Source organism: Mus caroli, chromosome 16 (genome assembly GCF_900094665.2).
Source record: "Mus caroli chromosome 16, CAROLI_EIJ_v1.1, whole genome shotgun sequence".
In the NCBI taxonomy this organism is placed as follows: domain Eukaryota; kingdom Metazoa; phylum Chordata; class Mammalia; order Rodentia; family Muridae; genus Mus; species Mus caroli.
Window position 1 is genome coordinate 40,781,010 of NC_034585.1, and position 24,704 is coordinate 40,805,713.

General features: G+C 41.5%; 1 protein-coding gene across 1 annotated transcript in view; it reads left to right on the top strand.

Moving 5' to 3' along the window:
- Ccdc191 (coiled-coil domain containing 191) overlaps window positions 1–24,704 on the top strand; it is a 72,766-nt gene that overhangs the window by 29,801 nt on the left and 18,261 nt on the right. Inside the window, exons 7-10 of the mRNA XM_021184944.2 lie at window positions 10,557–10,747; window positions 18,167–18,416; window positions 22,607–23,067; window positions 23,743–23,834. Coding sequence (XP_021040603.1) covers window positions 10,557–10,747; window positions 18,167–18,416; window positions 22,607–23,067; window positions 23,743–23,834 — 994 coding nt within the window. The remainder of the gene's footprint in view (window positions 1–10,556; window positions 10,748–18,166; window positions 18,417–22,606; window positions 23,068–23,742; window positions 23,835–24,704) is intronic.

The window sequence follows — 24,704 nt, forward strand, 5'->3', positions numbered from 1 at the left end:
ATATATATATATATATATATATATATATATATATATATATATATATATATCCAGGAGAACAGTACAGGGATGGGAATCATGTTATCCTTCCCTTGTTTGCAATTTATATTTGAACTGTCTGAATTTGTATTGTCATTGTGAATTCATAATAACATTTTTGATGTAGTCCAGGTTCCCCCCCCAACCCCCCTCCCCACATTTGTAGCACTTTCCCCTGACTGTAAGAAAGCTGGCTCATTTATCTACATTCTGTTGACTTGTACTTTGGTCCTACTTTGATGTAAACGTTGGTTGAGACTTGCTAATCCAAGAGCTGAGTGTGATGGGGAACTGGGTGTGGCAGGCCACATCTATGTTCTCAACACTGGGGAGGAAGAGAGGAGAATCAGGAAGTAGTTTTACTTTTAGCCTTACAATTTTCAGTCAAAATATTATTTTTCCACCATTACTTAAGTTCTTCTCTTCCCCTTCAGTATGATTACATTGTTTATTATGATATGGATCTTAATCTTCTTTCAATTTCTTTAGTGAATGTCTAACATCCAGTAAGATCTACCTGCCTGATTGCTCATATTTTACATAGACAGAGCTGGAAATAGGATCGTCTTTGGTAAATTCCAGCACAGGTCTGGTTCTGCATTCCTGCCCAGTTCTAAGGGAGTCAGCCCAAAGCTGCCTTCACTGGCCATAGATGAACCAGAGGAAAATGCCCAGTGACTCCTGTCAGGGTCAGATAACAGTCTGTGTGCTCAGAATATTTCACAGCACAGCCCTGATAGAGATATTCATATAGAGTATTATCACGGAAATCTCTTTCTAGAAATTGCTCCAGTTTAAGTCTATCATTCCTTGTGCTTTGATTTTAGATTTTCATTGTATCTCTAAATTCTTAACATCTCATTTAAGCCATTTATTTAGTTAGTCTGGGTTTGTTTGTTTGTTTGTTTTGTTTTGTTTTTTTCTTTTCCAGACAAATTCCCTGGGGTAGCCCAGACTAGCCTGACACTTGCTGTGTAACCCAGGCTGGGCTCAGACTGAAAGCAGGCCACTTGCTTCAGCTGTTCCAGTGCTGGTGGCCACATAATTAACAGAGTCCTGAGAGGAGCTGGGCTCTGCTGTTGGCATGCATTCAGGTGGCACTCAGCATCCATCCTCCTCAGCTTTCCCCTTCACTGTGTCAGGAGCTTGTCTTTAGATAGCAACTTTCCAGTAGAGCCTCTCCTATTTTCTCTTTGATCTGGCAGTGAAATCTCTTTGGGAGATTCAGCAATTCATGTGTCATAGCTAATTAGCAGAAACAACATGGGATTAACCATGAAATTCTTAACACTGTTTGGAAAGTGCCTTCTTAATTCTCTATTCTGAAATACATTTTTGTTTAATAAGATTAGAAACTCTGTGATCCCTTCTGCTTGAGAAAGTCTCAGAGAACAATGGAAACTAGGGTGATATTAGCCTAAATCTGCATTATCTGGGGAGTATGTTTTGATTTGCTTATTTGGTTAGGTTTTTCTGCTAGAGGGTAAGATAATAATGACCCACAGGAATCATTGTTAATATTATGCCTGTGGCTTAGAGCCTTCCAAAAATCCATCCTAAACTAGACCAGGAAAGCATGGCAATACATGGAGGAGGAAACCTGCATTTTTTTCCCTGCTAGGATGCTGGAAACTGTAGTTAAGTGACGCTTTATACAGCATGGTTCCTTTCCAAAGATCTTACTGTTATCAGAAGGCCTGCAGAGCACTGAAGCAAAGCCATTTCTGTAGTGACACAGCTACTGTCCTCTCTGCCGTGTCAGGGAGGGAGCCTCCTTGAAAAATCAAAGTGCAGAAAGAGAGAGAGAGCTGCAAAACGTGTGCAGTGTGGGCCTGGCGAGCCTGCCTCTAGGTTATTGCCAAAGGCACTGTGTGGGAGATAGCTCCTGACATGTCTGAGATGTGTGGCTCACTTTTATGTATCAGCTTTATAGAAAATCCCCACTAAAATTTACCAGTTTTGACAAGGAGCTTGCTTGCTCTCTCTCTCTCTCTCTCTCTCTCTCTCTCTCTCTCTCTCTCTCTCTCTTTCTCTCTCTCTCTTTCTCTCTCTCCCTCTCTCTTTCTCTCTCTCTTTCTTTTTTGTCTCACCTCATGAGTAACCCAAATTGTCTGTTCTCATGAGAGGACCAGAGCTTAGAGCCAGTGTTTGTCCTTCCAAAGTGCTGTAGGCCTAGAGGCTCCTGTTTTTCCAGTGTTTGTTTCCAGTATTGGATCTTAAGCCATAGCCTTACACAGTCTCAGCAGGTAATCTAGCAATACCTCATCTTCAGTGTGCTTGTTGTTGTTTGTTTGTTTTGTTGTAAGAAGATACCCATTGAAATCTGCTTTTAAAAATTGAGGAGAAAGCCAAGCAGTGGTGGTGCTCGCCTTTAATCATCCCAACACTTGGGTGGCAGAGACAGGTGAATCTCTGATTTTGAGGCTAGCCTTGTCTATAGAGCAAACTCTAGGACAGCTAGGGCTACACAGAGAGACTCTATCTCTCAAAAAAATCAAAAACCAAAATAAAATAAAATAAAATAAAATAAGGGGAAGCCTGCGGCATAAATTCAGGCCATTCTCTAAAAATTTACAGGGTAGAATAATGTTTTCTTAAACACTAGACATTTCTGGTGAATATTTATAAAAATCTCCTGTGGGTGAGGACAGTGACACCACTCACTGTCTTACTGTTGGACAGTGACATCACTCACTGAGGACATCACTCACTGTCTTACTGTGAGGGCAGTGACATCACTCACTGTCTTACTGTTGGACCACCAAGGAACTGAAACCAACATTTGTCTGCTGTTGTCTGAGGTAAGATGTGTTCCCAGCATAGTTTGTATATATAAGTACCTAGGAGAAGGTAAAGCAGAAAGCAGGGCCTAATGGAGCAATGAGCATATCTCAGAGGAAACAAGAAGGCCATGGGGAGTGCTGGTCAGCCTTCATAAAGACATGGTAGCATGCTGAGATGTAGTCAGGCTAGGCTGGGAAAGGAGCCCTGTCCCACAGTGATCAGGCAAGAAGCTACATTATAGTAAGACTCACCAGTTGCTTCCTCAAAGTCTACTCCTTCTAGAGCAACCCAGAATAACTAGTCAATAAATACAGTATTATTGATTAGAACTTCCTAACAGCATTCAGATTTTACCAAACATCCTTATGTTATCTATGCATATTGACACATTTATGGATAAAATGTCAGAGTGTCTAATGTCTGGGAGTTTAGACTCTGCAGGTGAGGAACAGGTGTAGGAAGACAAATGAGCCCCTCCCCCTTCCCAATAGTTTTGATAAGTTGTAAAGCTGGATGAAGGCTTACACTTTTGCTGTGCTTTTGGATATGCTTGTTCAATCTAAAACCAAGGGTTGTAAAAAAATAAGTATAAAAGAAGAAAGAATGAAATTGAATAGAGAAGTGTCTTCTGGTAGAGGCATTCAGGCCTCTGGAGTTTTCCATGGGATCTGACAGCGAGTGGCTTAGCACTGTGTCCTGGAAACTTGATGAAGTCAGTTAAGGGATCTAGATAATTGGCGGGGGTGGGTGGAATCATGATTTCTTTTCTTTGGAGGGTGGGAGGTGAATGATGAAAAGAGGAGCAGGATAGTCATAGGGCGCTTCTTCTCACTTCTAGAATGGAAGCCTAGGCCTTCTTCTTTTTTTTTTAATTAGGTATTTTCTTCATTTACATTTCCAATGCTACCTGAAAAGTACCCCCATACCCCCCCCCACTCCCACTTCTTGGCCCTGGTGTTTCCCTGTACTGAGGCATATAAAGTTTGCAAGACCGATGGGCCTCTCTTTCCAATGATGGCCAACTAGGGCATCTTTGCAGCTAAAGACACAAGCTCCCAGGGTACTGGTTTGTTCATATTGTTGTTCCACCTATAGTGTTGCTGANCCCTTTAGCTCCTTGGGTACTTTCTCTAGCTCCTCCATTGGGGGCCTGTGATCCATCCAATAGCTGACTGTGAGCATCCACTTCTGTGTTTACTAGGCCCCCGCATAGCTCTCAAGAGACAGCTATATCAGGGTCCTTTCAGCAAAATCTTACTAGTGTATGCAATGGTGTCAGCATTTGGAGGCTGATTATGGGATGGATCCCTGGGTATGGCAGTCTAAGTTTGGAGCTGAGACGAAAGGATGGATCATCTAGAGAAAGCCTAGGCCTTCTTACTGAGGCAAAAGATCCTTTTCAAGTCCTAGGCTCTTTGTAGCTCCTGCTGTGCCTTTTTTTTTTTTTTGAACAGTGATTCCCAAAGGAAAACAAGGCAATGAAGATTTCTTCCAGTTGCAGTGTGGGATGTCTGTTCCTTTCAGAATGGGAGCAGAAAGGAGTCCCTAGGGTGTTTGTGGGAGGGTAACCTTCTCTCTGACATTTGAACCTTAGCCAAGTCCCCTAGACCACAGGTTGTACCACAGTTAGTTCCATTCAGCAAAAATAAATTGTAAACTTGTTGACATTTTTGTCCTCTTTACAATTCATTGTTTACTTTTCCATGACAGAGAATTTTGATGCAATTATCACTGAGCTTTCTGACAAAAGGGAACTAGCTAAGGAATTTTGATGAGTTACCCACTTCATTAATCAGAACGAGCATCTCTAGTGACAGGGTTAGAATTACAATGAAGATTAGATAGCAAATTGCTGTTCCACGTAGTGTCAATCATCTGCCGTGACAGCGGTGTGATTACACTTCAGGGAAGAGCTTTTCTTGCCAACAGAACAAGGGCAACTCCAGTGCAGGTAATAAATTTAGCAGGGTGGGTTGTCATTTCTTCCCTCTAGTGGAAACCTTAAAAACTAAATGCTGTCTTGTGGAAGATTTTAAGGGGAAGACAGCATTTCACTTTAAAACTTCTCTCATTGTAATATTGTATTTGAAGAATTCTTCTAGGTAAATACTTAGGTACAGTTCATCCCCGTCATGATTTACTCTGCTTCATTGACCATATCAAGCCTGTAATAAACAGATGGTAAAAGCTACAGGGAGAACAAATGATTATATGGACACCGTCAGCAACTACAATCCCATACAGAAACCAATGTGTTAAGAAAGAAGTGGAGAGAGGTCATGTTAGTTACCAGGCTGGTAAAACTTTCGAGTTCTCCTGGCTTGATTGAGCAGAATGCACTCTTCTTCCAACTCAAGTGTGCTTTTAAGAGAAAGGGGCTAGAGCACTGTCTTAGTTAGCATCTTACTGCTGTGAACAGACACCTCGACCAAGGCAACGTGGCCCCTTTGTTCTATTACATTATTACCAGCTTTCTGCTTCCTATCTCCTTCACTGCCTCTGCTTGGCTCTGTAGATTGACCTTGAACTCAGAGATCTGCATGCCTGTCTCCTGGGATTGATAAAAGGTGTGGACCACCACGCCTGGTAGGATCTTTCCCCACAGTCACTACTCCTTTAATTAAATTTAATATCCTTGAACACAGGTTCAGCTCCATTTCAATTCCTGGTACCCCTTTAATACTCGAATCACATATTTTATATTTTTCCTTTCTCAGCTTGCTCCTTTTCATTAAAACACTTCATAAAAGTGGACTTTAGTAACCACACAATAGAATTTATACCCGACTGTTTTGAGACTGCCTTTGTCAAAACAATTAATCTAAATCTCTTCACCTTAGCCTCAGGCAGACTCCCTGGACAATGGCAGGAAGCAGCCACATTCTTCACCAAAATACCACAACAGTCTCTGCCACATACTGAAATTCTTCTCCACTGAAACTTCTTGGGCCAGGTCTGCACAGTTCAAATCACTCTCAGCAACAAAGTCTTCCATATTCCTACTGGGATAGCCCATTAAGCCCCACTTAAGGGATCCCACTGCTTTCCAAATCCAAACTCCCAAAATCCACATTCTTCCAAACAAAGCATGGTCAGGCCTATCACAGTAATACCCTATCCCTGGTACCAACTTCTGTCTTAGTTAGCATTTCACTGTTGTGAACAGACAACTCTTGTAAGGACAGCATTTAATTGGGGCTGGCTTACAGGTTCAGAGGTTTAGTCCATTATCATCAAGGCAGGGACATGGCAGTATCCAGGCAGGCATGGTGTAGGAGGAGCTGAGAGTTCTACATCTTTATCTGAATGAAGACTGCTAGCAGGATACTGGCTTCCAGGCAGCTAGAATGAGGGTCTTATAGCCCACACCCATAGTGACACAGCTACTCCAACAGGGCCACACCTTCTAATAGTGCCACTCCCTAGGCCGAGCATATACAAACCATCACAAGCACCACTGTACCTCTAGACTGTGAACTGATCAGGAGAGACAGGAGCAGCAGGCAATTTACTGGGGATGTGGGGATGACCTTTAATTCTCATTATCTTGCCCGGATTTAGGATCACCTCAGAGATACACCTGTGTGGGACTTTGCAGAGGTTTACTGGAGGAGGATTGGAATGTGAACAGCACCAGACCAAATAAAAAGGAGAAAGCCAGCTTAGGTCAGCATTCATCCCTCTCTGCCTCCCGACTGTGGGTACCATGTGCTGATTTCATCAAACTGCAACTACTGCTAGACCCTTGTAGCTGCCTCCTTTCCCTGCCATGATAGACTGTGCCCTTGAACCTAGAGCCCAAGTAAACCCTTCTTTAAATTGCTTTTGCCAAGAATTGTCTCTGCAGTAAGAAAAGTGACTAATACCAGAGTGAAGGGAACAAATAGATGCTATCTGTGGAAGCATGACGCTTCTTGTCCCTTCTAAGTTAAATGAGAGGACTGGAAGTGTATTCCTTTTACCAGTGTCTTCAAGACACTTATCAGACTCATTTTTACCTAAGGAATATTTACTATGGATCAAGAATAACTAAGCAGTGATCTTTGAGTTATCCTTCTTCTTCTTTTTTTTTAATCTAAATTTTAATAAGATTGCTTTTGAGGAAGCAGGAGGAAAAGCCCAATAGCAATTTTATTTGAGTAAAGCAGGGCTCCAGGCATCTGTCCTGGAGCTGTTGTTAGCTTCTGCAGTCAGCCTCACTCCACACCCTGGAAACCTACCCTCTGCTCCCAGGGTCTTAACGCTCAGATGTTAAAGGAGCATATTGACTACAGAGTTTATAGGCTCTAATTTTGATCTCCTAAATTCAGGTAAGTATCTAGAGACAGTGTTCTACCATAGTAGGCTATATGTAGTTTTTGTTCAATTTCAAAACAGAGAATATACCCTTTACTGTTCGACTAATTATCTATAAATTAAAGACATCACCAGGATGCCAGAATGTTTGAGTTTTAGCCTTGCTAATGCTTTACTTTGTGACTTCAATTATCCAGCAATCTCTACCTAAAGTTGAAACTCAGTGAGCTGAATCACAAGAATAGTTACACTTTCTATTTTATCATAATGATCTACAAATAAATAAAATAGTACATGTAGAGCAATAGAGGGCTAGGGATGTAGTCTGGTTGTATATTATTTCCTTATGTGCATAGTCCAGGTTTACTCTCTAGTAACAATAAACAAACAAATGATTAGACAATTAAAGATGTAATAGTACATAGAAGTTACTTTGAACTTTATAACAAGAGGGACATAATAATCCAAGGAAATGATCTGGAAAGATGTCTGCGATTAAGAGAAGAAAACTGGCTGCTTTTCCACAAGACCTGGATTATGCTCCCAGCATCCACATAGTGGCTCACATACATCTGTATCTCCAGTTCAGGAGAACCAACACCTTCTTCTGGCCTCCACAGACACCAGGCACTCAAATGGTACACAGACATACATGCAAGCAAAGCAGCTATACACATAAAATAAAAATTCCAAAAAATGTTTTACAAGGATACGAAAAGTAATATTGTTATCAAGTTGGATTATGTTTGGACTATTTTATCATAAAATATGTATGACCCAAGAGTTGAGAGACGGAATACAGCTGTGTATAGATTATTTCACTAAGTCAACCAGGAGGAATTTGCTCCTATTTTTATTTCTGTGATCTAGGACTTGAGCCCGGGTCTTGCACATGATAATGCAAGATCTCTACCATGGGACTACATCCCCGGCTCAAGAGGAAAATCTCAGGGAATATGGTAAATAGGCTGAGGATATTTTCTTTCGATAGTGGCTCCTATTAACAAAAATGCAGTGTTCTGGGGCTGGAGAACTAGCTTAGTGGTTAAGAGTACTTGTACTTTCAGAGGACCTGAGTTTGGTTCCCAGGATCTACATGTAGTTCTCCACGATCCTTAATTCCTGTTCCAGGGGATCCATTTTCTACTTCTGAGCTCCTTGTGCACCAGGAACCCTCATGGTGCACATACATACATGGAGGCAAAATACTCATAAAATACACATAAAAATAAAATATATGCATCTAAAATATCATAAGATGGTCTATTCTGTAAGATAGAGAAGAAGCAACCCCTCAGCCTGGCAGCTGTGTGGCCCCTTGTTATGGGTGAAGACAGACCTACTGTGCACCAAGTCTGTCCTTGTCTCTCTTCTTCCTCCTGGCCTCCCTCCTCCTCTTATGTAGATTTGAAATGACACAAAGGGAATAAGGGCTTGATTTATGTTGTTCATAATTTCCCCTAGTAAGGTATTAAAACCCTGTGTGTTTATCTAAATGGGAATGTAACTGATATCCTGGATAGAAAAAAAATTCTGGCCAAGTAATATATTTCCATGAAATGTAGCATATGTTCCTTTATATTTTATTGGTCTTTTAACATTTTATTATTATTATTATTGTGTTTGTACATGGTCTATAGAGGTGGACATGTGTATAAAAGTTAGAGAATGGCCTGGTTAGTTTTGTTGTCAACCTTATACACCTTAAAGAATTACCTCCATCAGATGGCCTGTGGGCATGTCTGAGACCTTTTCTTGATTGTTGACTGATGTAGGAGGGCCCATCCTACTATGGGTGGTGGCATCCCTAGGTAAGGGTGCCTGGGCTGTATAAGAAAGGCAGCTGAAAGTGAACCTAGAAGGAAGCCACTGACTGGTAGCATTCCTCCATGATCTCTGCTCCAGTTCCTACCTCCAAGTTCCTGCCTTGGCTTCCCTCCATGATAGACTGTAACATGTAAAATAAATAAGCCCCCTTTGCCCTATGCTTTCAGTTGTGACATTTACCACAGCAACAGAAAACAAGCCAGCACTGAAGGCAGTTTTGTAAAGCCAGTTCTCTCCTTTTGGGGGTTCTGAGAGTAAAATTGAGGTTTTCAGGCTTGCAGGACAAGTGCCTTCACACAGCAGAGGGATCTTACTGGTGGCCCATCTTTTATTTCTGTTTTCCATTTCCCTATAGCTTTCCAAGAGTAGAGATTAAACTTTGTTTAAACTCCCAAACTGAAACACAATGGCGGGTGTGTAGTAAATGCTGAAGTAGCATCCCTTAAGTGTTTTTAAAAGAAGAAAGTAGTGAGTTAGTCTATAGCCATCCTGTAAAGCCACTTCCTGTGAGGTCACTTTCAGTTTGATCCCATACTTTAGAGCCCCTGCCAGGTTTGTCATTCCCAGCTAAGAGCCCTATGTCCTCTCAGGAGTCCCACCGTTTCATGGAAATCAGTAAACCAGAGATCCTGCTAAAGTTTGGGGAGAGTTTGATTGAAGAGTACAAAGCTCGCTGGAATACAGTGGGAGGAACCCTGCAGCTGGGGAAGACTTGGCCATAGACTAACTGGGAAGTAATCCTGAAGTAGGCAGGGCAGGGACAGACAGTAAAGACAGGGAAGTTAATATAAAGACAGGAAAATGTGACATAGTCTGGTTGGTGTTGATGCCAAGAAATGATAGCAGAGGGAGCTAGAAAGAACAGAATGGTTTTGCATTTGTTTGTTTGTTTGTTTGTTTTTATGAAGATGGTGTATATAGACAAGAACTGGGTGGGCAGTGATTTCTTTCCTCAGACCTGGATCATGAGTAAAGCACATTCTGGAGACTTGGTAGATAGACTTTGTCTAATTTGCTGTTGGCTACCTAGGCACATGAGGGCTAGAAATCTCTAGGCCAACTTATCAAAACCCTCATAACATGATTAGTGGTAGCCCAGATAACCTAGTCATTTTTAACTGTCTAGTTTTCAAGGAGCAGGCCCCATTGTGTTACTTGTGTCCACTCGTGTAGCACATAAGTGGTGCTTGGGACAGGACTGAACTAAAGGCTTAGTATTTGAAGCTCTCAAGACACCCTAGTGGGGTGGGTCTTAGTGGAAACAGCTCTCTCAAGCCTCTTAAGACCTCTAGTTCCTGTCTAAGATATGAGCTGCTATCCCAGTTTAACATGGGACCAGTGCCTTATAATGAGGATTATGTATTTTAGTTTGTAATGAGAATTCAGTATTTTAGTTTAAGGTCTGAAGCTATGAGTACCTCTGATGCCTAACTTAAATATTCCTCATCCCTATAAACATGAAAGAATTGAGCTTTGGTCCATTCCATTCAATCACAGGTAATGTTGGTGTGTGATTAGTGTGATGGGAATCTGAGGAGAGGGCTGTCAGTGTGGCATATCTGAAACACAACAGCTGATTGGTGGTGATTTTCCAAATCTTTCCACTTTAGTGTCAAAAACGGTATTTCTCTGCCTGGCACAAGCTGATTCTGGATCATAGGATTAAGCTGGGGAAAGCGGGGACTCTGTCTGACTGGAAGCTTCAACTGAAGGTCCTGAGAGCCTGGAGAGACCATACACGATCCCGGAAGTTGGAACGAGAGACCAAAGCCTTGGAAAATGACCTTAGGGAAGAAAACAGGTACCATTATTTAGATCCTGAAAATCCTTCTGGTGTACATATCAAGGGCAGCTTCCCTCTGAGGAGCCCAAGAATCAAATTCAGAAATGCTGTCCACTAGAATCATCTTACGAGACAGTGACCTGTTCTTCTATGTTACCCCCAGCTAGAAAGGCCTAGCTGAAAATGAGAAGTGAAGCAGATTGTCTGAGGTCCTGATGGAGCTCATTCCCTTTCTGTAAAGGAAGGCCATGGCTTCTAATGCTAACAGCAGCACTGTGCCATGGACCATCTCACAGTTCTGAAGAGGGAGTTGGCTTTATTTGCTAATAAATCTCATTGATAGAATCGCTGTCTGTGCATAGAATGTTAATTAAGGACACAGGGAGCATCCATCTGGGAGGCCAACCTGCCAAGAGTAATTCCTCCCACACTGCTGTCTTTTGTTCCACACCTTATTTAGAGGTTTCTGACGCTTTTATACCAAGTCTCTCTTTATTGGTGCTGTGTCACACAGAATTTATTTATTGTCAAATAAAGCTTTTTCATTTTATTATCTTAAAATTAAATACATTTTCCCTTTTCATTTCCAAGTTTAACTTTGCATGCAGTCAGTGTGTGTGTGTGTGTTACACTTGTATTTTGTTGCTTGATGGTGATGGTGTGGACCTTAGGGCTTTGCATGTGCTAAATGCATATTTTACTACTGGGATGCACAGCTTCAGTCCATGACCTTTTTATTCTAGAATGAATGTCACCTAGGTTGAAGGAAGCATTATCTTCTTATGCGTAATCATTAACAACATCTCTGTCATCTATTCAGGATGAAGAATTATGTGTGTGTTATGTGGAAACGTGGTTACATTGAAAGGCATAGCTGTACAGCCATATGATGGCATCAATCCTGGGAAGTCATGTAGGCGTTGGGTACATGGTCTTTTGCCCTATGTGAGGAAAACAGTATTGAGGGACAGTGCAGGCGTTCAGCAGTGTTGTATGGTGAGGAATATCTTCCCTTCTACCACTAAGAAAGCAGAGCAAGATGTCACTGGCTGGGTATGTGCCTCAGGGTGTCATTGGGATGGAAGTGTAAGCGTCCGGTTTGGCTGGAGGTAGTCAACCATGTGGCTTCGAGGTCATCAGCTTTTGAGAAGCTGGTTTGCTTTCCTGGTTGCTTGGTTGCACTCTTTATTTCTTTATTTTTAATCTGTATGTTTTTGTGTGAGGCCACATGAGTATGTGTGTACTACATGCATGTAGAAGCCACAAGAGACCATGAGATCCCTGGAGCTGGAGATAATGGGCGATGTGAGTCCCCCTGTGAGTTCTGGGAACCGAACCCAGGTCTCTGAGGTGAGGTTTGCTGGGTAAAGAATGTAAACTGGAGACCGTGTAAGGGCATAGAGCGGAAAGTGAAATGGTAAAGTTAAAAGCCGCCTTCAAGCATCGTATGCCAGAAGAACTTGTACAAGAAAAATCTGGAGAACTCAGGATTCCATTCCAATTAAACAGTTTAAATTTTAAAGCACTAAATGGAGATTTCATAATAGTATAATGTGCCAATTTTTTTTTAAGATCTCAGAACTTTTAGTCTGGTATCTGAATTATTTTCAGGTGTCTATTTTTAAATGTTCAGAATGGGAACTAAAATTTTTTTAAGTGCTGAAGTTAGAAAATATTTAACTTATAATATTTTTTTTTACTATAAAACCTTAGAACAAAAAATATCCTAGAGCAGGACAGCACCTTAGGATTGTCAATCTAGCCTCTTGTTTCATGAATAAGGAAAAGAAAGCCCCGAGCGTAGAAGTGTCTTGCATAAATCCACTCGGAGCAAGTGTGTTGAAAGCCTTGTCCTCAGGCCTCCTGACTCAGAGCCTTTTCCACACAGTACTGCCTCCCAGTTAAGCCAACCAGCATCTTAGATGTGCTTCCCTAGGCCAGTGATGGGTTTCTGCTACCCTGGAATTTGGTTTAGATTGTGACGTAAAAACTGAGAGCTGTCAGATGGTGGTAGGAGCAGACGGGTGACACCCAGAGAGGCTCCTGCCCTTCTCAAAAGAGAAGGGGGAGGCAGAATGGGGGAGGACTTGCATGAGGGAGGACTGGGAGGAGGGGAAGGGCTGATACTGGGTTGTAAAATGATAAGTTAATTTAAAAAAGAGAAAGAGAGAGACAGGCAGACAGAACAACCAACCAAGTATGCGATGATGTGAGAAGTGACTGAGAGGGAAGGAACTATTCATGCAGACCGTATGAGTCCCCAGCTCTCTGTGCATGGAGTATTGTCCTAGACACCACTGTAAGAAATTCAGATCCCAGCCATCTTCATTGGCCCCACTGAGGTTTCTCCCCATCTTTGGATGGACACTGACTACAGTGACAGGTGAGCCAGAGAGTGAAAGACGGCCCCGTGGCTTCCTGAGTTTAACTGGACGCAGTCTTCATCCTCTGAGGAGAACTGGTAGTAGAGTGGTCATTCACATGGGAGCTTACAGCTCACCCACTGACAGGACACATGCTGCTGAAGTCCACAGCCCTGATTTCTGCACCCACAATTGTTTTGTTCTCTGCAGGGCCCAGCCCTGTGGGCTTTCTTCTCTGTTCTTCCCACTTGCTCGCTAAAGCAACAACAAATCCCTGTCTACTTATTCATAATTTAGTAACCTCCTTTGCTTTCTTTTCTGAGCCTGTGCACAGTCTCACCTGCACTTACTCTACAAATGCATCTGGCTTTCCCTAGTAGGAATGTGGTCACTCTATTTCCATCCATCTCTTTTCTTTCCGAAGTAGTGTTGGGTTAGGGGTGATGGTGCATGCCTAGAATGTGAACAATTGGGAAGAGAAGGCAAGATGAGCAGCAGCTGGAGGTGATCCTTAGCACATAGCCAGCTTGAGGCCAACCTGCAAGACTATATGAGACTAGCCTCTCAAAAGTAAAATGAAATCAAAATATGCTTACTATAACTAATGGTTTTATTAAGCTTCAATATAACATCACACAACAAACATTTCCACATTCAATTGCTGAGGTAATAACAACAAAGCTCTGCTCCTCGTGTCTTTGACATTGTAGCATTGAAATTAGCACATTCACTTTCACAGGTTGGTGTCATAGCCTTCATTCCCTCTCCTCTTCCTTGAATTTATAGGCAACTCTACAGGAAACTGGGAATAAGCAGGGCTTGTTTCAGTATCTTCTGCCACTGTTCTTGAGTCCTGCTTCCCTGTTTTCTCTGGTCCTTCCTAGGAGGTGCCTGCCCTAGGCTGTACCAGCCGCCTTCCTCATCTCCTGTGCTGCAGTCTTCACACCAACCCCCTGGCCATGCCTGAATATGCCTTAATCTCTCCGTATCATTTCTCGAGACTCCCACTTCTTCCTTCCTATAATCTTTGTCCATAATTCTTCATTTCCAACACTTCTGAGTTCAGCCTTTTTGGGGGAACCATATGCAGAGCTTCTGTTACTTATGTCCCTTCCCGTCTCTGCTCGCCTAGTTCCCCGGGTGAGTGGCCATAGGCTACATGGCATATGCACCCAGTGAAGCCCGTAATAGACCTGTCAGAGGACCAGACTTGCACTGCCTGACTCACTTTCAAAACTCCTTTAGACAAAAGTGTCTTATAGTTCCTGTTTCCCTGGGGGCTGGCTACCTAGTGCATTATCGAATGCATTAGCTTGCTCTTTCCTATTCCTGCTGAACCCGCTCATCCCAAATGCAGCTGCTTCCGTCACTGCTGTTCTGATGTTCTGCATCAGATTTTGGTAGTCAGTCAAGTCCTTGGCATGTGGATATATATCCCCTCCCACTCCCTTTTGAAAAATTCAATACCCGGGACCCACATGGTGAAGAAAAGAACAGACTCCTGCAAGTTTTCCTCTGACCTCCATATGCCCACTGTGTAAGGCCTGCCTAAAACAACGGAAAAATTACAGCATGGTTTAGATACTCAATCGTATTGCTGTAAGATAGCATTATTACTCTATTATGGATTTCATTCTGTATTTTTACAGTTTGTTTTATATAGGTAACAAAAAGAATTAAAAAAAAACATTTGGAGACTAGGCAGTGTAGAGTTCTCAGCACCGTTTCTAAGGGTGAATCTGAAGCTTAGAGGTGGTTGGCCACTTGCCAACTCTCCCCAGTCTGCTTGGTGCTCTCCTGACTTGGAGGTTCCAATGGCACACTTCTCACCAAAAGCACCATTAGAGGTGTTGGTCCTAGGCAGCATGGTTCACACTGGAATTCCTGTTTAAATATCTGCTCTTCTGTGCTCTTAGGTCTGCAGAGACAGGCTTTCTTTGCAGACAGTTATGTAATTATGATGATCAATTTATACGCTCCTGCTAGAAATGTTCTGATTTAGCTCACAAGCATATTGGGACAGGCTGCTATCCATAAGGCACTCTGTCCTTCTGGTTATCTGGGAAGTATGTCTTAAGCCTTTTCTTCAGGTAAACTTACCTAAGCAATTGCATCTCACTAAGGTTTTATGAAATTGAGGTGATTTCACCCCTCTTTCAGAACTAGCTACATTTTTAGTGCAATCTTTAAAAAAGTATAGAAGTTGGTTCATATGGGATGTTGTCACTATGCCAAAATGAGATGCAGAGCAGCAGGCATGGAAACAGCCTGTCTCTCGTTTCCTGGTGTCTGTCTTCGGCCCTTCCACCTTAGCTGGCAAATACAGAAATCGTGACTGCACTCCAAGGCTCCTGTTCAGCCATAGTAGAGTGGGCTCTCAGCACTGGAACAAGTGCTGGAACAATTTTCTTCTCAGCAAATATGCCTTTCTTCTACCCTCTTAGCCTTGATGTAGTCATAAAGAAGGTGTTCCCTGTCTTTTGTAGCATCTAAAGAATTTTACTGAAGGTCCAAAGCCCAGTGCTGCTTTGGGCTGTTCATGCTGTAACAATTCTGTTAGCATACCAGGAGCCTCTCCCACTCATCCTTGAAAAGACTGATGTAAATTGGATGTCACGTTAATCAGACTCAGCAACATGCATCTTCTGTCCTAAAATTTATGAATTTTCCTCACTGGAGAAAACTAGAGACTTTTTGTTTGTCTCCCTCCTTTTACAGCTTACTTTTTTCCCTGCTACTCACTGCCTCTTCTAAAATTGTATCAGACTCAGTCTTGTTAGATATGTATTTCCATTATAGATGCATGCATATTTATTATCACCCACAGTGTACTTTTACTATAGAAACTATCTGCCAGTCACCGAGTAGTTGTCAACCATCATCAAAGAATTATAAAGATCAATTAAATATAATGATATATGCTGTTGGAAGATGTCCTGGTCACTTTTTCTGCTGCTATAGCAGAGTATCATAGGCTGAATAATTTATGCACAATAGAAGTTTATTTGGTTCCTAGGTCTTGGGGCTTAGAAATCCAGAGCATAGTTTTGATATGACAAGGGCAAAGAAGCACACAGCGGACAGATAGGACCTGGTAACCCACCTCCAAGGTAAGAACACTGGGCTTCCTGGGGCTTCCATGACCTGATTAGTTAGTGTATTTAGTTATTTTTTGGTCTGGTAGGTAACACTGAGCCTCAGCCCCCCAGCTCCTTAATTACCTTCCGAGGCCCCAGTTCTTCATATTGTTACAATAGGAGTTCAGTCTCCACATTTTTGGAAGGTGTGCTGAAACCATGGCAGCCAAGTTGCTTGTGTCTCAAAGCTGTATTAGAACAGACACAGCAGTGCATTTCTGGTAGCAAGGATAAATACTATCTGGTGAAACTTTGTCTCACTTATATATACTTTTGTTCCATTTAAGATTACACATAAACTTCTATATTAAGTTATATTATAACATTTTTCACTGTAGTTAACCAGCAGAGGTCAAAAGTCATGTAAACATTTAAAAAAAAACTATAGAAATAGGGCTAGAGAGACGGCTCATCAGTTAAAAGCACTTGATGCTCTTGCACCTCCAGATGTCCCTGAATTCGGTTTGGGGTACCTACAAGTGGGGGTCACAGCATTTTGTAGTTCCAGGGGGAACTGACACCCTCTTCTTTTTAAAAGTCTATAGAAAAATGTTCTTCATACTGACTGACTTAAATGATTATGATTTTCTTGATAGGGCCCTAGAGTGCATATATAATGTTTAACAGTAAAGGGCTATGGAGAACTTATTATGTTTACAAGCAAAAATCAAAAAGGCAAATAAATAATATTCGATTTTATGTCTCCATATGGACACCCAGTTCCACATAATCAATCACATAATAATTTCCAAGGTTACAGTAATAGCTATCCTTGAAATAGGAGGGAGATACAAGAAACCTCTAGTCTTGTATTCCATGTGTGTGTGTGTGTGTGTTTATGTACATGTGCACACATGCACTTGCATGGTACCTGCATATGTGATGTTCATATGTGTGCAGATAGAAGCCCAAGATTGCTGTCATGTGTCTTAAATTGCTCTTTACTTTATATATTAAGTCAAGGTCTCTTGCTGAAGCCAGAGCTCTGCTAGTCTGGTTAGCCAGATTGTTTTAAGGATTCCTCCTTTCTATTTCCTGTGTTTTGAGATTATAGACAGGCTACCACACCTACCTGGTACTTACATGGGTTCTGGGATCTAAACCACAGACCCTACATGTGTGTGACAAATGCTTTACCCACTGAGCCTTCTCCTCAGCTCCAAGGCTTTAATTCTTGACCAGCTTCCACTATGATGTCTCCTGGGGAAGATTCTCATGAGGGTATACAATAATCCACTCCTAACTCCAACCAGCCAGGTTCAGTAATGTTTAGAAGCTTCCAGAGCCAAAAGGAGCTCTTTCTTAGGTGATGAACAAGCGCCATCACAGCTGGACCCTGCCATGCCCTTCACATGTGTCCAGTGCTTAGCTGCTGTCTTCAAACAGAGTCACTCATTAGGTCAGGACTTTGGTAAATGAGTCTGCTCCTGTGCTTCTCTCCCTAACCAGGTCTGTAGCAAGATCATCTTCAGAGGTTCACTTAGTCTTTAATTAAAGTCTTAATTATTGGCACTATTGAGTAATGATATGGTTAGGCTATTGAGTTTTCTTTTAACTACCTACCTTAGGTTTCCACCCTTACCTGAATCTCTTTCCCTAATCCATTCTTCTTTTCGAAATAGTTATGTATATACATAATAAAATTGAATATGTTTTATTGGGAAAGTAGAACAGTACAATTGTGTTTTCTTCTCGAAGGTAATGCTTAGGTATTGGTGCCTTTGATGAGAGACTGCTCTGAAGAATGCAGTTATTTCCCTACTGAGACATATATAAATGTGTTATTGTTAATATTTTATTTTGCTTTATCTTATTTAGTTTAATGTAACATGATAAGATGAAGCATTTCAGACTTGTTTGACCTTATGCTTCATTTGTATTATCAACTAATGCTATAAATGGCTTCTTTGTTTTAATGAAAGTGCTTTGTCTCTTAGAAAACAACAGCTGGCTACTGAGTTTAACCGGAAACACATTCTTCGATACTGCTTTGGTGAATGGCAGCGTTGGCATGGTTCAGAAGTTATCAAGAGGGAGCTGGCTCTCGCAAAGGAGCAAACTAGGAAGAAAATGGATGAGCTACTGAAGGCAGCCTCCCTCGGGAAACTCAGTTCTAAGGGGTCATCAGGTATCGGTCTCGTTGCTGAGGCAGTGGCTGTGATGGACCCAGCAGTAGGAAGTGGAGAGGTATACTGTTTCCTTTGTTTGGGTTTCATGTATACCATGGACTTAGAGCTGAGCTTCACACTTCTATAACATCTGCAGTCAGAGTCCCTTCTTCACCTATCCAAGGGTTAGGGCTGCTACAGTGCACCGAGGTTACCACCCACTTTGTGATTATTTTCTTGACCCGATATTTTTTTTTTCAGTAGTTACATGTCAGCATTGGGCTAGCTGGAAGATGGTAAGGACATGATACAGAAAGGGATGTGTCACAGCTAAGTTGAAAGACCTTTGGAAAGAGATGGGTAAAGCACTGCTGACAACTCTTGAGCCCCAGGTGACCTTCACACATGTTCTTTTGACATAATGGAGTTTTAAATGTTTTTTTCTAATAAAAAAGTCTGCCAGGTAGTGGTGGTGCACGCCTTTAATCCCAGCACATGGGAGGCAGAGACAGGAGGATTTCTGAGTTCGATGCCAGCCTGGTCTACAGAGTGAGTTCCAGGACAGCCAGGGCTACACAGAGAAACCCTGTCTCGGGGAAAAAAAAAAAATTGTCCATACTAATTGTGACAGTTTGGTAGAAGAAAATCACCAAGAATTGTATTTTGAAGCCAGTGGTGATGATATATACCTGTCATTGCAATTGCCAATCAGCCTGGGCTTTTTAATAAGTTTAAGACCAGTCTGGGCTGCGTGATGAGACCCTGTCTCAATAAACAGCCAAATCTATATAATTCCATCATCTTGAGTTAACCTCTAGTAACATGGAAGTATAGCTATGTATTCGTTTCCCTATTGAGGCATATATAAATTTCTTATTGTTAATATTTTATTTTGCTTTAAATTCCCCTCAACCAAGTCACTAAAGAAGCTAGCCTGCCATAATCAGGAAAGGGAAGACTAGGGTTTGTGTTGCTTTGCTTTGTTTTGTTTTGTTTGAGACAGGGCCTCATATAGTACAAGCTGGCCTAAAACACATTCTGTAGCAAAGGCTGGACTTGAACTTCTGATCCTCTTGCCTTACTTCCCACATGTGGTATTATACAAGGCTGTTCTGTTGTGGCTTGTTTGTTTGTTTGTTTGTTTGTTTGTTTGTTTGTTTGTTTTTAAAAACTATTGTGCTTTCCTATAAATACCTTTTGAATTTTCTAAATAGAACATGGTCATTTTTATGTTATTAAATATACCTTAGCCATAGTTCTTCATTGCTCAGAACTGGATCTCCTAATCAGAATTTCTGGGAATGGGACACTAGTAATTTACTTCTTCAGGTGGACCTGTTACCTACTCTGGTTATTACGGTCTACAGTTCTCTGCTATCATTTTTTAATGCCCACATGACATTCTGTAGTAACCCTAAGCTACAAGTTGTTTAACTTATAGGTGGCTGAAATTTATATTGTTTTCAGTTTGCACTATTTCAAACACTGTTTCACCAAATATCCCAATAGTAGCTAAGTCTTTGCATACATACATAATGCTTTACTTTGGGTAACTATTTTAAGACAGAATGTATATTTTTTATAGTATAGTTTCTTTATCATTTGCCTTTTTATTGTTAGTGAGGTGAAACATTCTTATATTGGCTATATATACATATAGATGTGGATATAGAAAGGCAGGCAGAGGTCACTTAGCCTTTCTATTTTTAGGACTATTGATGCTTACATCATTATGTGTGCTACAGACCTTTTATCCACTTGGTCATTTGCCTTCTTGATTTGGTTCTGGAGTTTGGTGCTGTGCCCCGGCTGTTCATTTTTTATGAGGTCACTCCTAATAGTTCTTCTTGCTTGTTGCACTTGTCTTGTTAGAAAGCCTTAGGAAAGATCTCTGCCTCCACCCTGCTCATAGTACAGTTAAGTACTTAACTCAGACACATAAAATTAAATTGGGCACCTGAGGGTCTCAGCCTTGCTTTATACCCTGATTACTGCAAGCAAGCAGACTGGCTTTCGTCTAGTGTAGTCTCTCAGCAAATAAGGATCATAAGAATACTTATTGGGGCTTATGTAACGTTCCAGGCCCTTCCAAGGCCTTTAATCTACCTTTATATCAGCTAGATAATTTTGTCTCTATTGAGACCCAGAAAAGATTTATAGCTTAAGAAATAGCTATAAATACCTCCCACCAAGTTCTACTGTTGTAACTTTTAAGTGAAAAAAGGCAGCAGAAAATATTTTTCCTGTCCAAAACAAAAAATTTACTGTATAATATACATACATATCTATATATGTTTATATTTCAGAAATAAAGCCTCTAAGTATCTGAAAAAAAAGTTTTATCAAGCAAATAATTTTATGGAAAAAAAACCACCCAGGGACTAAAATAGACCTTGTAGCTCACAAAATAAACTCCATCTTTTCTGGATGTACAGTAAAACATGAGCAAATGAAAACACAGAGTCTTCAGTTAGATGCTCAGTAATTATGTAGTCATTGGAACTCATGTGCCAAGAATGAGCATGTTATACTTTGAAATGTTTTGGAATTATCATTACCTAGTAGGTGGTTTCTTCTGACCCGACCAGGTTGCGCTGCCCTTTCCCTGTGAGTACAAACTGTACCCGGGAGGGAGCTCTGCGTGGTTTTCCTGCTTTTACCTTTAGAACTTACCAGGATCCAAAAGAAATCTTTTTGCTATACTGAAGGCTTTTACATCGTCTTGCTGGGTTAATAACAGGTCATTACCACAAGGTTTAAAAGAGGCTAAAGCATCTACCCTGCTTAATGCTAAATTACATAAGCAGGTGTTCTCATGAAGAAATGTCCGCTGACATTTTTAAAATAAAAGGTTATTTTAAAAAGTCTTTAACATGTCAGAGTTCACATGTTTCACATCTCTCCAGCTAGGTCTTGGAGAGCATTTCCATCATCATGAAATATATTTTTGAGTATCTAAGGACAGCTTGCTGTTGGTGCCGAAAGTTTCTGATACTGGCTTTTCCCTGCTTATGCCGTTGCACATGGCAGAACTGGTAGCTGATCCGATCTGAGCTCATGACTCAAACATTCTAGAGGAGACACACTAACATGACATGAATTTTGGCCAAAATAATTTTGATGGTTAAGAATGATTTTTTTCCTTCTCATTCAGATACTTTGTCATTAAGTATGAATCCTATCTATAAATGGAATTCACATCTTTGAAAGGTATTCTGTTGTATGCTAATACAAGCTATTTAATACACTTGTTCTTAGGTAGTACAGCTATTTGCCTAGTTCTGGATTTCCAGATACTTTCCCAGAACAGACAGTTGGGGGAAGCTGAAGACTGGACTCTAAATCAGACTTGGATGCTGAAATAAACTTACATCTGTACTTTATTTAAGGATGAATTTAGTAAAGGCAGGACAGGCCTTCAAATAACGGAACTGTAGCATCTTAAGAAATAGCTGAAAGAAACCTTTTTTTCTTATTAAGTTCTTACTGTTGTTACATTTAAATGAAAAAAAAAACTCAGCAAAAAAGTTTTTCCTCTCCAAAACAAAAAATTACTGTACAATATACATATATACATAACACACATATTTAGACTTTAAAAGCTTCCAAGTATGTAAAGAGAAGAAGGAAATTTTCAAACATCTTTGCGGAAAAATTTTCAGATTTCCACAAAATTTTAGTCAATTTTTACATTAAAAAAATTTTAGGGGGGTGGGGGAGAGGATAAGGGGTTTTCAGAGGAGAAACCAGGAAAGGGGATAAGATTTGAAATGTAAATAAAGAAAATATCTAATTTTAAAAATTAGATATTTTAATGTTATCTAATTAAAAAAGGAAAAATATATAATATAAGAAATAAAATTGCTTGGTTGTAAAATAAACCATAGAAATTCATAAGGAAAGGCCGGGCATGATGGTGCATGCCTGTATAACCCCGGCACGTCGGCAAGGAAGGTCATTAATTCCAGGACAGTCTGAGCTCTATGAAATGCTGGCTCCAAAACCCAAAGCAGCATCAGCCTTGACCCTGACAGCAGCCGGCACAGCTCTGACCACTTTCCTCACTTACACCTGAAGGTAATCCCAGTTGTACATTCCAATTGGCTCAGCGTGCCAAGGCTGATGGTGTCTGAGGCACTCAGGCCTGGAGAAGGGCAGCTCTGGCTGAGGTACAGCGTAGCTGTGCCACCGAACAGAACAATACCAGTGAGACCACGGCAGGAGCTTGTCTCATCAGTGTTTGAGTTAGAATGTCATCTTTTCCCCTAGGTCACTATCCTGTCCCCTTTGTGGGAAAGGCCACCTGTGGAGAGCAGTGGTTGTACACTCAGCCATTCCCCAGAAAGCACCACCAAGGGTAATGTTCAGGGTCCTCTCCCACATGTCTCTGGGAGCACACCTGGCCTGGAGCAGTGCAAGACTGTAGCAGCTGAGACCTCTGAGCAGCCAGGTAGCTGTGAAAGGCCTGGGACCACAAGCCAGGACGCAGAAGCTGCTTGTGTGAGGCATCTCCACCGTAGCCATGTGTACCAGCAACAGCTGATTGAGAAGCAAAGGAAGAAACTTGAGGAACAACAGAAAACCATTCAGAAGCTAAAGGAAAACCAGCGGTTGGCCGAGGCCCGGTGGGCAGCTGAGCGAGCCCCGGCAGTCACAGAAGGACAGAACTGCCTTCAGTCAAACCCCGGAGGAGCAAAGGACCTGCAGGCCACCTGCCAGAGGCTTCTGAAGTATGTCAGCAGGGTCAGAGCACTCGGAATGTGTTTGGAGGGCTTTCCTTTAAGCTCACTAGCTTTACTTGGCTTCCTGTATGCTCCCAAAGCCAGGAACCTCATGTATGCTGACTGTCCCATGCCAGGTGTACAGAGATAAGCAAATGGCCGCCTAGACGGATACCATTTTACAGTGAGCCCTGGGTGGTTGTAAGATGAACACTGGAATTATGTAGGAAAAGAGAAAAATACGTGTTCTAACTAAGCTTTTGGGTTTCTGATTGTTTAATGCTGAGAGATGAGGGCAGACAACATGGTCCCCAGCACCAGCCCCAGGGCTGACTCATTGACTCACTTCAATTTTCAGCTGTTCACAGTAAAACTCTCTATCTTCAGACTTAGAATGGGAGTCTAAGTCTCTCAAAAGTCCTGAAGATGGTTCCACATGTGCTTGTCACGTCCCCCATGTGTGCGATGAAAGATTGTTTAGGAGAGAAGTTGATGAGGGTGGGGGCATCCTTATACAGACTTTAGTCTGGGTACTTGTTAACTGGGAATTACATTGAACTCGGTATAGTGCTTTGAGTTTTTCAGCTATAAATTAGGCTTAGAAGGAAGCTAGTTATTGATCACAATTGTCTTTCTTGTCTTTTTCTCCTTAATTTCTTTCACTTCATCTGTTCCATCCCCTAGGTGTGAAGATAGTAGGACTGATTGCAGAAAACCCCTTTCTGCATCCAGAAGGACCCTGAAGCAGCCAACAGCACCCCATCCCTTACTGAAAGGCAAGACTGCCCCAGTGATCTCCATGATGGTTGCCTTTTCCACTGGAGTAGTGTGTGTCTGGGCTGGGTGCTTACAGCTCTTGACACTTGGTAGAGCCTGGGGAAGAGCCAAGATTTGTAGCCATGGGAGGAATGGAGTGCACCAGGGAGCCTCCACTACTCTTTTTCCTTCTCCTTCTGCCAACTCTTATGGCCTTCCCATAACTACCATGTGCATGAGTATATGCACATGTACATGCACCACACACACACACACACACATACACACACACATGTATACACACACACACATACACACACACACACACACGGGGGGGGGCGTGGAGAGAATTATGCAAGGTCCATCATTTTTCCTCTAATTTGAGGTTTGCATTGTGGGGGGAAAGGGGGAAGTACACAAATGAAAACTCTGAGTAGCAACTAAGGCTAAATAAACATTGATAAAGTTCATCTGCCGTTCTATGTCATCAATGCCAAAATACCGATGAGTTGATAGCAATTCAAGTCCCATGATTCTGTCACTTTATGACACATTATATTTTAATAGTAGCATTTTGGTAATGAGATGTATAAACGAGGTAGTTTAATTTGATAGTATTTTAGATGCATATGGAACTCTTTATATTTAAAAACTTAAGCTTTAAGATAGAGGCATTCCTTAACAACATGTGTTAGAGGCATTACTCCTTGTAATTCTACTAATTGAGTTTGTCACATAGCTGCTCGTGTGTGTGTGTACATGGGGTGGTGAGTTCTTTGGCAATAGATTTCTGTAAATCTGAGGTTTTTAAGCCTATCGTAAAATTGCAGCCCTGGCAAGAACTAATGACATCTGAAGGACACTGTGTGTCTAGTCAGTTCCTGTCAATG